This window comes from Tenrec ecaudatus, chromosome 10 (genome assembly GCF_050624435.1).
Source record: "Tenrec ecaudatus isolate mTenEca1 chromosome 10, mTenEca1.hap1, whole genome shotgun sequence".
Classification (NCBI taxonomy): domain Eukaryota; kingdom Metazoa; phylum Chordata; class Mammalia; order Afrosoricida; family Tenrecidae; genus Tenrec; species Tenrec ecaudatus.
Window position 1 is genome coordinate 100,335,081 of NC_134539.1, and position 12,851 is coordinate 100,347,931.

The following is a 12,851-nucleotide window of genomic DNA, read 5'->3' on the forward strand; positions in this document are numbered from 1 at the left end:
TCATGATAGTTGGCGGGAGGAAGCATTAGAAAGCTAGAGGAAAGTTGTATCTTTCATCAGTGTTATACTGCACCCTTACTGGCTCATCTCCTCCCCAAGACCCTTTCATAAGTGGATGTCCAGTTTCCTACAGATGGGCTTTAGGTTTCCACTCCACACTCCCCCTTATTGACAATGATATGATTTTTTGTTCTTTGACGCCTGATACCTGCTCCCTTCTACACCTAGTGGTCACACAGGTTGGTGTACTTCTTCCATGTGGGCTTTGTTGCTTCTGAGCTAGATGGCTGCTGGGTTGCCTGCAAGCCTTTAAGACCCCAGATGCTATATCTTTTGATAGCCGGACACCATGAGCTTTCTTTACCACATTTGCTTATGCACCCATTTTGTCTTCAGTGATTATGTCAGGAAGGTGAGCATCATGGAATGCCAGGTTAATAGAACAATGTGTTCTTGTGTTGAAGGAGTACTTGACTAGAGGCCCAATGTCCATTTGCTACCTTAATACTAAATCTATAAATATATGTACATAAATATATTTCCCCATCATCATATATAAATATATTTATATATGTACATGCCAGTATTTAGACCTCTATAAATGCCCTTTGCCTCTTAGTTCTTTCCTCTATTTCCTTTTAGTTTCCCCTTTCCCACTATCATGTTCAGCCTTCATTTCAGTAATTTCTCTTGGTTACATGGCCCTTGATCAAGATTTGAAAACTGCATTGATGAGAACAAAGCCTAGAAAGTTTCACCGAAGACTTTCCCCCTATGAGCCTGCTAGTTCTTCCAAGGTACAAGGGCTGTACTATGAGACTCTCAATGATGATCCCCACCCTGGCCACCTTTTAGCCCTGACCATCGCTTTAGACCTTTTTTGTACCTAAAACTCAAAGAATATTGAAAAGAACACAATTTAAGTCCCTCAGGGATGCCAAAATTGCCATTTTGAATTGAAGAGAAGAGAATTGTTTGTGGAAGGAATAGAGAGATGTATGTATCTTTCAGATGTATGTAGACTAGATAGAAGACATGTTGAAAAACATTAGCTTCAGATTTTGCATTGAGTTGGCTCCAGCTCATAGAGACCCATGTAGAACAAAATGAAACATGTTCCTGTCTGGACAATTGACACAACTATTATATTTGAGCTCACGATTGCAGCCATGGGTCAGTCCCTCTCATTGGGAGACTTTCTCTTTTTTTGCTGGCCCTCCATTTCACCAAGCGTGATGCCTTTTTCCAGGGACTGGTGTCTCCTAATAAAGTATCCAAAGTGGATGACATGAGTTCTCATCATCCTTACTTCTGGGGAATATCTGGCTCCACTTCTTTCAAGACAGATCATTTGTTCTTTGAGTATTTTCAATTATTTTCCTTGCCAACATCAGAATTCAAGTGTATTGAATTTTCTTATACTTTTTTTCACATGTATATGAGGCAACTGAAAACCTTTTTATATGAAGTGATTGAAAATATCTTTTAATATATGTATCATATGTGTGTGAATGTACAATATAAATAAAAGATGATAAAAGTAATATATGTATATACATATATAAGGTTTTATATGAGGGGTAAGTAAAAAATGTGTCTCTACAAATATTAGAAACCTTTATATATGCATGGAAATATATATATTTATGTAGTCAGCCCTCTTTCTCTGGGCTGGGCACTTATTCAATTAATCATGGATTGATTATAATTTGGGGGTGGAGGTGTGGGAAACAATTAAGTGGTCACAGTAATTCTACAAAGGAAAAGAGAGAGGGTAAAGTGCTATTTATATAGCATGTGCATTGTACTAGGTATTAAAGTAATCCAGAAATGATTTCACTTAGATGAGACGCTGTGTTTAGATTATATTCAAATGCTAAGTCATGTTATAGAAGGGAATGGAGCATATGCAGGTTTGGATAGCTTTAGGATCTTAAAACCAAAGCAATCCCCTGTAGATACTGAGGGGAAATTGAATATATATCTATATTGTACACACACAAAGGGGCTTCAAGTGGTTCATGGAAAAATTCTAATATTTTCATTCTTTTTTCCATGAACTTTTTGAAGTCCCCATATGTATATGTATGTGTGTATGATATATATAGTCATTGTAATCACTTTAAGTATATGATTCAATAGTATTAATTGCATGTACAATATTCTGAAACCCTCAATGCTATCCACAAATTTTCATCACCCCCAAAGAGAAACAGTACCTCTAATACAATAATGCCTCCTCCCCCCACCTCACAAACCCCCAATAACCACAAATCTTATAAACTTTGGTCTCTGTGCACTTGCTTATATGAAGTATTTTAACCTTTTGTGCCTGACTTAATTCACTTAGCTAATATTTTCAAGGTTCATCCATGTCATAGTATAGATCTGAGCATCATTTCTCTTAGTGGTTGAATAATATGCCACTGTATGGAAATGCCACATTTTGTTTGTTCATTCATCTATTAATGGACACTCAGATTGTTCTCAGCTTTGGTTGATTGGGAATAATGCCACAGAGGTTATCGGCACACAGGCCTTGCCTTCATCCCTGCTTCAGTCTTCCAGGCATGTAGACCTAGCAGTGGAATTGGTGCGTCATAGATTAATTCTCCGTTTCACTTGTTGAGAAACTGCCAAAGGATTTCTTCAGTGGCGACATCATTTTATAGTCCCCTTAGCAAATCACAATGATTCTAATTTGTCCTCATCCTTGCCAACACTTCCTTTCTTTTCTTTTTTAATAATAGCCCACCTAGTGGTTGTGAAGGAACCCTGCTGGCTCAGTTGTTATGTGTCAGATTGCTTTCCTCAAGGTCAGCACCTCAACACCACCAGCCACTCCACAGGAGAAAGATGGGGCTTTCTATTTCTGTGAAGAGTTACAGTCTCTGAAACCCACAAGGGCTGTTCTGTCTTGTCCTGTAGGGTTGCTGTGAGTCAGCATTGAGGCTTTGGTAGTGTGTTTGTGAGTTTGTGTTTGTTAGTGGTTGTGAAGTGACCTCATTGTGGTTCGATTTGCTTACTCTAATGATAGTGAAGAGTCCTGGTGGCATAGTTCATTATACATTGGGATGGTTAAAAAATAATAGCTCCTTTGAAGAAAAATGAGACTTTCTAGTGTAGTAAATATTTTCAGCCTAAGAAACCCCTAGGGGCAATTCTAATCTGTCCTATACTCACTGCCACTGAGTCGATTTCAACTCATATCGAGTCTAGAGGACACAGTGGGTTTATGAAACTGTAACTTTTTACAGGAGTAAGAAGCCTCATCTTTCTCCTGTTCCGCTGATTCTGGCTTCCAACTCCTGACCTTGTAGTTAGCAGCTTAATGTGTGTGTTAGTCTGGATAAACTCATGGGCTTCAGGCATTGAAGCGGGTTGCACAGTGAAAAGCGAGAGAGAGAGAGAGAGAGAGAGAGAGAGAGAGAGAGAGAGAGAGAGAGAGAGAGAGAGAGAGAGAGAGAGAGAGAGAGAGAGAGAGAAAGAGAGAGAGAGAGAGATAGTTAGTTTTATATAAAGGGTAAGTGTACATTCAGAAAGCATCCCAACCCAGTCCAGTCCAAGCCCATAAATCCGACTTAGCCCATATGTCTGACACTGATCTACAAAGTCCTCCTCAAACTCACAAAACACACAGAATGATGCCAAATGAAGGAGGATCACAGACCAGTGGGTAGAAAATCTTCAAATTCAGTGGCGGTATAAGCATCCCAGTGCTGGCAGGGGTCTCGACGCTGCTTCTCCAGCACCCAGGGCTGCATCAGGATAAGTCCATGTGGCTTCTCCTTAGGGATGTCTCGCAGGAAGTTATCCTTGCCAGCTGAGGCAGAGAACTAGCTAAGACACCCGCACACTGGTGCAACCATCAGAGAGCAAAAGACAAGAGAACTTGAAAGGCAAGGCTCACGGAGCCTTTTATCTCTCTGCCTTTCAGTTAATCCCACATGTGTTTATCAGACAGTTGGCACAATAAACCTTAACTATCACAATGTGTAAGCCATTATGCCACCAGCGTTCCACTCTGTCCTACAGGATTGCTCTTAGTTGGAGTCTGTTAGATGGCAGTGGGTTGGGGTAAAGATAGTGAGCATCTTTTCATGTGCTTGTTGGCAATTTGAATATCTTCTTTTGAAGAAATGTACATTCAAGTCTTTTGCCACGTTTCAATTGGACTGTTTGCCTTTCCGTTGTTGAATTGTAGAACATATAAATTTCAAAATCAACTTGAAACAGTGAAAAGCATACTCTGTGATCTTGCTTATATGTGCAGTGGCTAAAGATCAATTGGGGAAGACTGCTATATTTGTGGTTTTGGATAGTCTTATCCATGAACTTGTTACTTATCATTTATTATGGCATAAATTATACCTTAAATTAACATTTTCTTGGAAAATGAAAGTGATTTTTGTATATTGATCTTATAGCCACACCCATGATATATTAACCTTTTAATTCTAGTAATTTACTAGGATATGCTTTTGGGTTTTCTATGTCAGTACTCATCATCTATAATTTGTGGTGATTTTATTTCTTTTGCTTACCTCACCACATTAGCTAGGACTTCCATGATATTGAAGAGGCCCAATGACGACAGGAATTCTTGTTTTGTTTCTAATCTTTTTTTTTTTCAGCTTTTTCTCTTTTTTTTCAATGGCTTATTTATTTTTTTAAACATTTTATTAGGGGCTCATACAACTCTTATCACAATCCATGCATATACATACATCAATTGTATAAAGCACATCCGTATATTCTTAAAGGGTGGCAATGCTTTCAGCATTTCACTACTAAGTATAAACTTTATTGTACGTTTTTTAAAATATGCTGTTTATCTGACTAATGAAGTTCCCTTCTATTCTTAATGTTGCTAATATGATTCCCTGTTAATCTAGTATAATTTTTTCAAGGTTTTTTCTACCCCTATTACACTAATTGCTATATTTTCAACCTCAAGATGTTAAAGTGGTAAATCTATCATTTGATTTATAATATCAAGCATACTTAGCATTACTGGTATTTACAGCATAAAGTATTATCTTTGCCTGTATACATGTTGGTTGATTTCGCTTCAAATATGTTGTTTAGCATTGCTGCATCTGTAATTGAGACTGATCTTCAGTTTTCCTCTCTTATAAAATTTTGGTTTTGCTACCTTCACAAGTTAAGTCTGTGTGATAGGTTTTTTTTTTTTTTTTGGTTGTAACATGGCACCCATAAAAAGATATGAGTGGAGTTTAACCTGTCAGTCAGGTCGAAGCTTGATGACCTATTCCATTCGGAGGTACCACTGAGATAAGTGGCTCTTTGGAGTGGGCCTCTCTCTGCCTTCACCTTCATGTGGAGGCCTTGGGGAGACCTGTGAGAGACCTGGAGATGTGTCCAGTGCCATTGGACACACAGGACATTACATCTGTGATTCTTGCATTCTGCATCATTGCATGTGGCTGCATGAGTCTGAAGAGGGACTTGTGGACTAGTATCACACTTATGGACTTGAGTTGGGCTGGGCTGGGATGTTTTCCTGATATATGCAGCTTCTTGATATAAATTTCTCCCTCATACATCTATGAATGTCCCTGAATTTGTTTCTTTAGTCAACCCAACTTATCAAAGTCAGTGGGGAACCTTTCTTGTGTATTCTGTGGAAGACTTGGTGTAAGAGTGAAATTCTCTGATCCTTAGGAGTTTGATTTCAATTTCCTATTGAGCCATCTAAGTGGGGTCTTGTGGCCCAATGAATGGTGAAACCACTTGGCTGCTAACTGAAATCTTTGCATTTTGAACCCAACCTCATTCTGTAAGAGAAAGATGTGGTGGTCTGCTTCGGTACAGCCACTTTTGTTTCATATATTTTAATGTTATAATGGGTATAGAGTTTGACTGTTAATATCTTCCTGGAAAATTACACATTTGAGACAAATGTTAAAAGTCTACGATGATTTTATTGCTAATTATATTTCTTCTAGTAAAGTGATTTTCTCTTAAATTAATAGAGCTAGATCATTTTTCTTTTGTATGGTATTTGCCTATTGTGTTTTTTCAATCCTTTAACATCAACCTTTCTGTGTTCTTATATTTAAAAGTTTTATAATCAACCTGGAACTGCATATTTTTCTATCCAATTTAACAGTATATTCCTTTTCTGAAGTGTTTCATTCAGGAATATTTATTATATTATTCTGGATTTATTTAGGCCTTTTTATTATACATCTTCTTTGGTTCTCCTTTTCCTACCAGTGCGCCCCACCCCCATCCTTTCTTGTCTGTTTTAGGGTTGAAAGCTTTGTTTCCTTTTGCTTGTTCCACTTTTGTTGCCTTATGCTAGCGAGCGTTCTCCCAGCCTCATAGCACAGAAGGCAGATGATCCAGGTGGCATCGTTTCATTGTCCAGTTCCTGGCTGTCTTTCTTCCTATGTGAGAACTTTCTGAGTCTTATTTTTCTTACATCCATTCAGAAAAATCCCCAGCCATGACATCTTCAAGTGTTACCTGACACTCTGACTTAAGATCTCACTGTCCTCTAGGTTCCAACAACTTTTCATTGTTTTTGTATCTTTGCTCAGCAGTTTGAAATGTATTAACATTTGAATTCTCCTTTTCAGCTCTTGTCTAACTCACTTGATTAAGCTTTACATTTTAAATGCACTTTTCATTTCTAGATCTAGCCTTTTGGTTATTTTACCGATTGACCTGCCAGGTTTCATGCTCTTATTTTGTGTTCAAACTTTAAGACTTCTGTTTTATTTGCTTTTAAAAGCTTGGAATGGGTTTATTTAAGGATGATGTTAAATTGTTTTGATTGTCAACTTAAATGGTTGCTTCATTCACACCATATCTGCAGGACAGGAGAAAGATGGGCCTTTCTACTCTCATGAACAGTTAGAATCTCAGAACACACAGGGGCCCATGCTGCTCCGTCCTTCAGGGCCACTATGAGTTGACATCAACTCTATGGCAGTGAATATTAAGGCTGAAGTATAGGCCTACAAATATTATTGTTTCTTTCTCCCCTGAGTGCCCATTAGCTTAGCACAGGGTGGTGAATTTTGCACTGCTGAGCGCACATTGAGTGTCTTCTCTGTGCTTCTCTGCAGTGATGTGGTCCCAGGCCATCCTTTTTTAATGTTAACAACTTTAACCGTTTCCATCACTTCTCTGCATCCACTATTCCATACAGCCCGTGCACGATCACTGATTCTGGGTAACTTGGGAAGCCTCTTAAAATGACTCCGTTCCTGACTCTGAATTTATGTTTGGACTGAAAGCATAAGCTGGAGGAAAATGGTAGTGATGACCGTTAAGATGAGAAGAGCTTCTTTGGGCTTCTGAGGTTTGCCTCTCTAAACTCACTGACATGCTGTGCGCAGGTGAAAGTGTTTCTTAGTTAGGTTTGAGGTGGTTTTCTAGCAATGGCAGAACAGGCCCTTACACTTCTGTGTGGGACAGGAATAATGAGGAAGGAACCTAGCCATGGGCTCTTTTGTCCATGAACTGTTTCAAATATAGCTAGTTTACTCCAATATCTGAAGTCGTCTGTTTTTGTCTGTTTGTTTCGGATGGCACTCACTTCAGAGGTTGTGATGTGTGTTTTGTCATTTTCATTGTATAGTTATATTACTTGGAGTTTTACTTATGGGAATCCTTTGAGGAATATATTCTAGACATCATGTGACTCCAGAAAAGATTTGTGATATTTTCCTGCTAGTCTTTGAAGAAATATACCAATCCCAGACCACTTAGACTTCAACCCAGAGTAGTTCATCCAGTGCCAAGGTCAAGACAGGCAAGGTGACATGCCGTCCCTTCTGTGCCATGTACTTATCATGTACTTATCTGTATGGTGTTCCAAAGGAGCCCTGATAATTCTGTGGGTTAGACACTGGACTGCTAACTACAAGGTCATCAGTTCAAGCCCACCAGCTGCTCCACAGGAGAACATTGAGGCTGTCTGCTCCTGTAAAGATTTATGGTCCTGGAAACCCTAAATAATGCCACTATGAGTCAGATTTGACTAACTAGCTGTAGGTTGTAGGTTTTGGCTGACCCAAAATTGCATGCAGTATTCAATTGGACACCTCATCAGGTATATGGTTTAGGCTTACCTGTCACCTACATTCCATTACGCAGTCAAAATTGAAGGTCAAAGTCCCCAGGATTTTGTTGAAGCTACCTTTTAGAAATGAGCTTTGGATCTCTTTTGTTCCTCAGGTTCTTGCTTTCATTATATTTCCAGACTCTGGAAATTCTGTAATTTCATGCTAGCATAGTGGTGCATTATTTTTCTTCTCATCTACCGGTCAGAGGGGCCATGCAGCTAGAAGCAGAACTCCAGCATTCTCTATCTTGCTCTCCTGTCAGGCTTCTAGTACACCACTCCACTGAAATCTTCTTGTCAAGATCATGAAACATTTCCATATAATTTTGAATACAATTGAATACAGTAGTTGTTACTTGTCAGACTGCTAACCTCAGGTGAACAGTTTGAAACCACTAGCCACTCCATGGGAGATAAGCAAGGCTTTCTACTCCCATAAAGATTTACAGTCTCAGAAAGCCACAGGAGAAATCCTGTCCTGTCCAGTAGGATGTGAGTTGGAATCCAGTTGATGGCAGTGGGATTGGGGTTTGGCTTATCTTCCTGTAATTCTTGGTGGTATTTGTCACGTTTGGTCACTCCCTCCTTCCGTTGGGTTTCACGATATTTCTCTCCCCTTGTTTCCCTTCCGTCTCATTAGGCAGGTCTTCCTTGTGTCTGTATTACTCACTTTCCCAGGACTGTTGTTACAAGATACCAAAATAAGGACAGGTAGCTTATCTGAAAAGAAATAAATAGGCTCATGGTTCTGGAGAGTGGAAGTCCAAATTAAGGTGGTAGTCATGTTGCTTCCACTTGAAGGAAAATCTGTTTCATGCCTCTCGTCTAGCTCCTGTAGTTTCCAATGTTCCTTGGCTTGAAACTGCTGTGTGGCGTGATACCTTCCTCTGGCTTGCTGGGTCTGTGCATCTTCTTCTCTTTGATGAGGACAATACAGGTTGGGATTTACCTTACTTGATTATGGCTTTAGGTTCAACTGACTCTTATCATCTTCAAAGACCTTAATTCTTGAAACAACCACGTTCACAGGTACCAGGGGTTAGTGTTGAGTATAGTTTCTGGTAGACACAATCAGTTGCTAGCAGTTTCTTTTCGGGACTCATCTTTTCTAGGCCTTTAAGTATAAATTTAAACTACAGGGTGCTCAGCCTCAGGTCCTTTTCACTTGCCGCTTCTTCTACCTAGAGTACTCCATTACTCACTCCTTCACTTTATTGAAGTTCTCTCCAAATGTCAACTCCACAGAGATGCCTTCCCTGACCACTCTCATCCTAACGCTCTCTATCCCCTTATTCTTATTTATTTTTGTAGTGCTTATTATTACTTGAAATGGTTTTCTTTAGTATTCCTCTTTCCTACTAGAAAAGCTAATGAGTGGAGTCTTTGTTTATCTTACCATTCTATCTCCAGGACTTTGAAGCATGCTAAGACTCAGGAACAAACCAAACCCACTGTCATTGAGGCCAGTCCACCTCAGAGCGAAACTACGTAGGGTTTCTGAGGTGGTAACTCTTTTTATTTTTAACTTTGTATAGTGAGGTAAAGGTTTGCAGAGCCGAAGCATCAATTTTACACTCAACCATTCATACACATCTTGTTTCAAGTCACCTGCTGCAATCTCCTTAATGTGCCCACTGTGCCAGTTCCATGTGTTTCCTGCTTTCATTCCTCTTTCAGTCATCAATCTCTGACCTTGGACATTGCATACATAGACCAATGTGACTTCAGTTCCAGACCTGAAGGGCCACAGTCTTGGGAGTTTACCTATCTCTTTCCCATCAGCAAACAGGGTCTCATTTACGACTTTGAGTTTTGTTGCACATGTTGCTCCCATTCTGTCCAGGACCTTGCAATGTGATTCTTTTCAGAATAACTCCAGGAGTGACTCGGCATGACCTAGTTCCTCTGGTGTCAGGGTTATAGAGACTCATTTTTGATATGTTTCATTAGCCTTTTGGATTAATTAATCCACACCTCTTTAATTTACATTACTCCCCCCCACCCCTGATTGGAGAATAACCAATAGCTGCACCTTGGATGGTTGCTTATAAGCATTTAAGATCCCAGTTGCTACATACCTAAGAATGTAGCAATAGAATTTGGAGACTATCAATGTTTATGGGAGCACATACCCTTATTTTCTAACATGGTGTGGCTGTTGGCTTTGAACCATTGACCTTGTAGTCAGCAGCCCAAAGATGCTCTCTCTGTATATTTAATCAAAGAATGAGTCACATTTAACTCTCACAATAACTAGTGAAACAGAGATTATTGTTTTAAATTTACAGGTGAGGATATAAGGCCCCAAGTCATTAAATGATGGCCCCAGTCACAGTTCAGAACTAAGTGTCAAGTTCAAACCCAAATGTGCTATGTTTGAATTCATTGTTGCAACCACTGTGTCAGTCCACCTCCTTGGTGGTCTTCCTCTTTTTGGTTGATCCTTTACCAAGCATGATATCTTTTCTCAGGAACTGATGTGTACTGTCTAATATATGAGTGTAGTAGATGTAAAATAGTTAGCAAAGTTCTTGGTATATGTTAAGTTTTTCATAATAATAACTTTTGTTTGCTTGTTTGAGATGAATTGTTTTTCATTTAAGCCTCCAAGTCCATTTCAATTTTATTTATAATAATAACATGTATAGTAATATAAATACTTATAATAATAAACACTATTATTTGGGGGGCAGGGAGAGAGTTCCTTTTCAGGAGTGAGAGAAGGAGGCCTCCTCATATTCTGTTTGTTTTGCTTAGCTTGGCTGACCTTGAAGTGTTCATAAGAAATAGTGAGAGTGGCTTGCTCATGAATGTAGAAAAAGGAGATTTCAAAGGTCTGGTTGAGATTACGGGACACCTTCTGGCTCTGAAGGAACGGCAGAGCAGCACAGATGAGATGTTTGAGCCCTTGAAGCAGACTATTGAGCTGTTGAAGACCTATGAACAGGAGTTGCCTGAAACAGTGTATAAGCAACTGGAGGTGAGTACCAAACAACAACTTCTTCTTCTTCTTCTTTTCACTATAAAAAAGGAGTGTGAAAGAGTCAGAAATTTTAGATGTGGTGGGTTGAAGTAATTGAAAAGCGGGGACTTGGTGATGACTCGAAATACGTGTTTCAGAACGATAGTGAGTAGCATGTCTATAATGTCTAGCACACTGGGGAAACTCAGTCAATCATGAGAGAATGTAATGCTGAATATAGATGAGAGAAGGAATGTGTACAGAGTCATTTGGTTCCCTGACTCCCAGACTTAACAGTGATCCACTTTTTTTTAATTAATGAGGGAAACCCCCGTTTAAGTGATGTTAAATGCTCCACAAGAATTATAGGGCCTAAGAAAAAATGAACAAATGCTCTTCACTAGTATTAGCAAGATGATCACTGTGTTGATAGTGGAAGAATACAAGGGGCCTTCAAAAAGATTACGGGAATGTGGAATTAGAAAGATAATGGGATTTTACATGAACTTCTCGAGGTCCCCTTCTAGTGTCGAGTCAGAGGTAGGAAGGAGGTAACCAGGAGTGTGGGCAACCGAGGTAAAAAAGCTGAGGAAGGTGGGGCTTGCAGGAAATGGGCCCATGATACCACATTGATACCACATGACCTGTTATGGTAGATGAAGACACCTGAGTTCAGTTCATCTTCAAGTCTGTGGGGAAGAGGGAGCACAGTGTGAGCCTGACCACACTAAAGCCTCTTCTGCAGGAGCTGCCAGAGAAATGGAATACTATCAAAAAGATGGCCGTCTCGGTGCGACAGCAGGTGGCCCCACTGCAAGCGAATGAAGTGACCCTTCTCCGGCAGAGGTGCACGGCCTTTGATGTTGAGCAGCAGCAGTTCTGGGAACAATTCCACAAAGAAGCTCCCTTCAGGTAGGGGCCAGAGTGGCCGCTGTTAGTCCCTTTGTTTTTCACGTTGGAGGTGTGTAGTCTTTGAAGAACATTATGCCACTTTGTGTTTCAGCAGTCAGAGACCATCTAGCAGCCTTCCCTCCCTAGAAGGCTGTTTGGTTGGACCATGACACTGATGTGGGCACAATCCTATCATGACTACGAGGGGATAGACAAGCATTGTGAGAATGACCTGCCTGTAGAAAAAAAAATTCTAGAAATTGCTGTGTCTCTAATTGGTAAATATTGTGTGTTATAAAATGACTAGGTTTTTACTAGGCTCTTGTGACACACTTGTTCTTTTCTTAAAATTTAAAAGTGGTTGATAAACCTATTAGTTTTAAAATAAAATTTTGGGAGACATTTTCTTCAACTAAAAAGAGGAATTTGAGGGGAGGAACTTGCTTCAGAGTGTTTTCTATCTCTGCATAGTAGTACTCTGATACTTTCCATGATTGCTTTAAAAATCATTTTAATTTGGTTTAATTTTTACTGTTGTTGAGAATATACACAGCAAAACATAAACCAATTCAACAATTTCTACATGTACAATCCAATGACATGGACTAAGTTTTTCAAGTTATGGAACCCGTCCCTCTATCTTTTCCACACTGCCTCTACATTAATATCAGCCACTTCTTTCCAGATTTCCTAGCTGTTTTGAGTCACTGTTATCAACTTCATTTCACCTACATAGATCTTAAAAGAATACACTGGGGAAGGGAGACAGCATTCAGTGTAAGACATGAAAATAATAATGATTTATAATTTATCAAGGAGTCACAAAGGTGGGAGGAGGGGTGGAGGGAAAGAGAAAGCTGTTGCCAATGACTCAATAGAAAGTTGTCTAGAATGTCAGAC

General features: G+C 39.5%; 1 protein-coding gene across 1 annotated transcript in view; it reads left to right on the top strand.

Moving 5' to 3' along the window:
* The window catches only part of DNAH9 (dynein axonemal heavy chain 9), a 419,100-nt gene that overhangs the window by 78,961 nt on the left and 327,288 nt on the right, over positions 1–12,851 (top strand). Inside the window, exons 18-19 of the mRNA XM_075561068.1 lie at positions 10,856–11,078; positions 11,806–11,972. Coding sequence (XP_075417183.1) covers positions 10,856–11,078; positions 11,806–11,972 — 390 coding nt within the window. The remainder of the gene's footprint in view (positions 1–10,855; positions 11,079–11,805; positions 11,973–12,851) is intronic.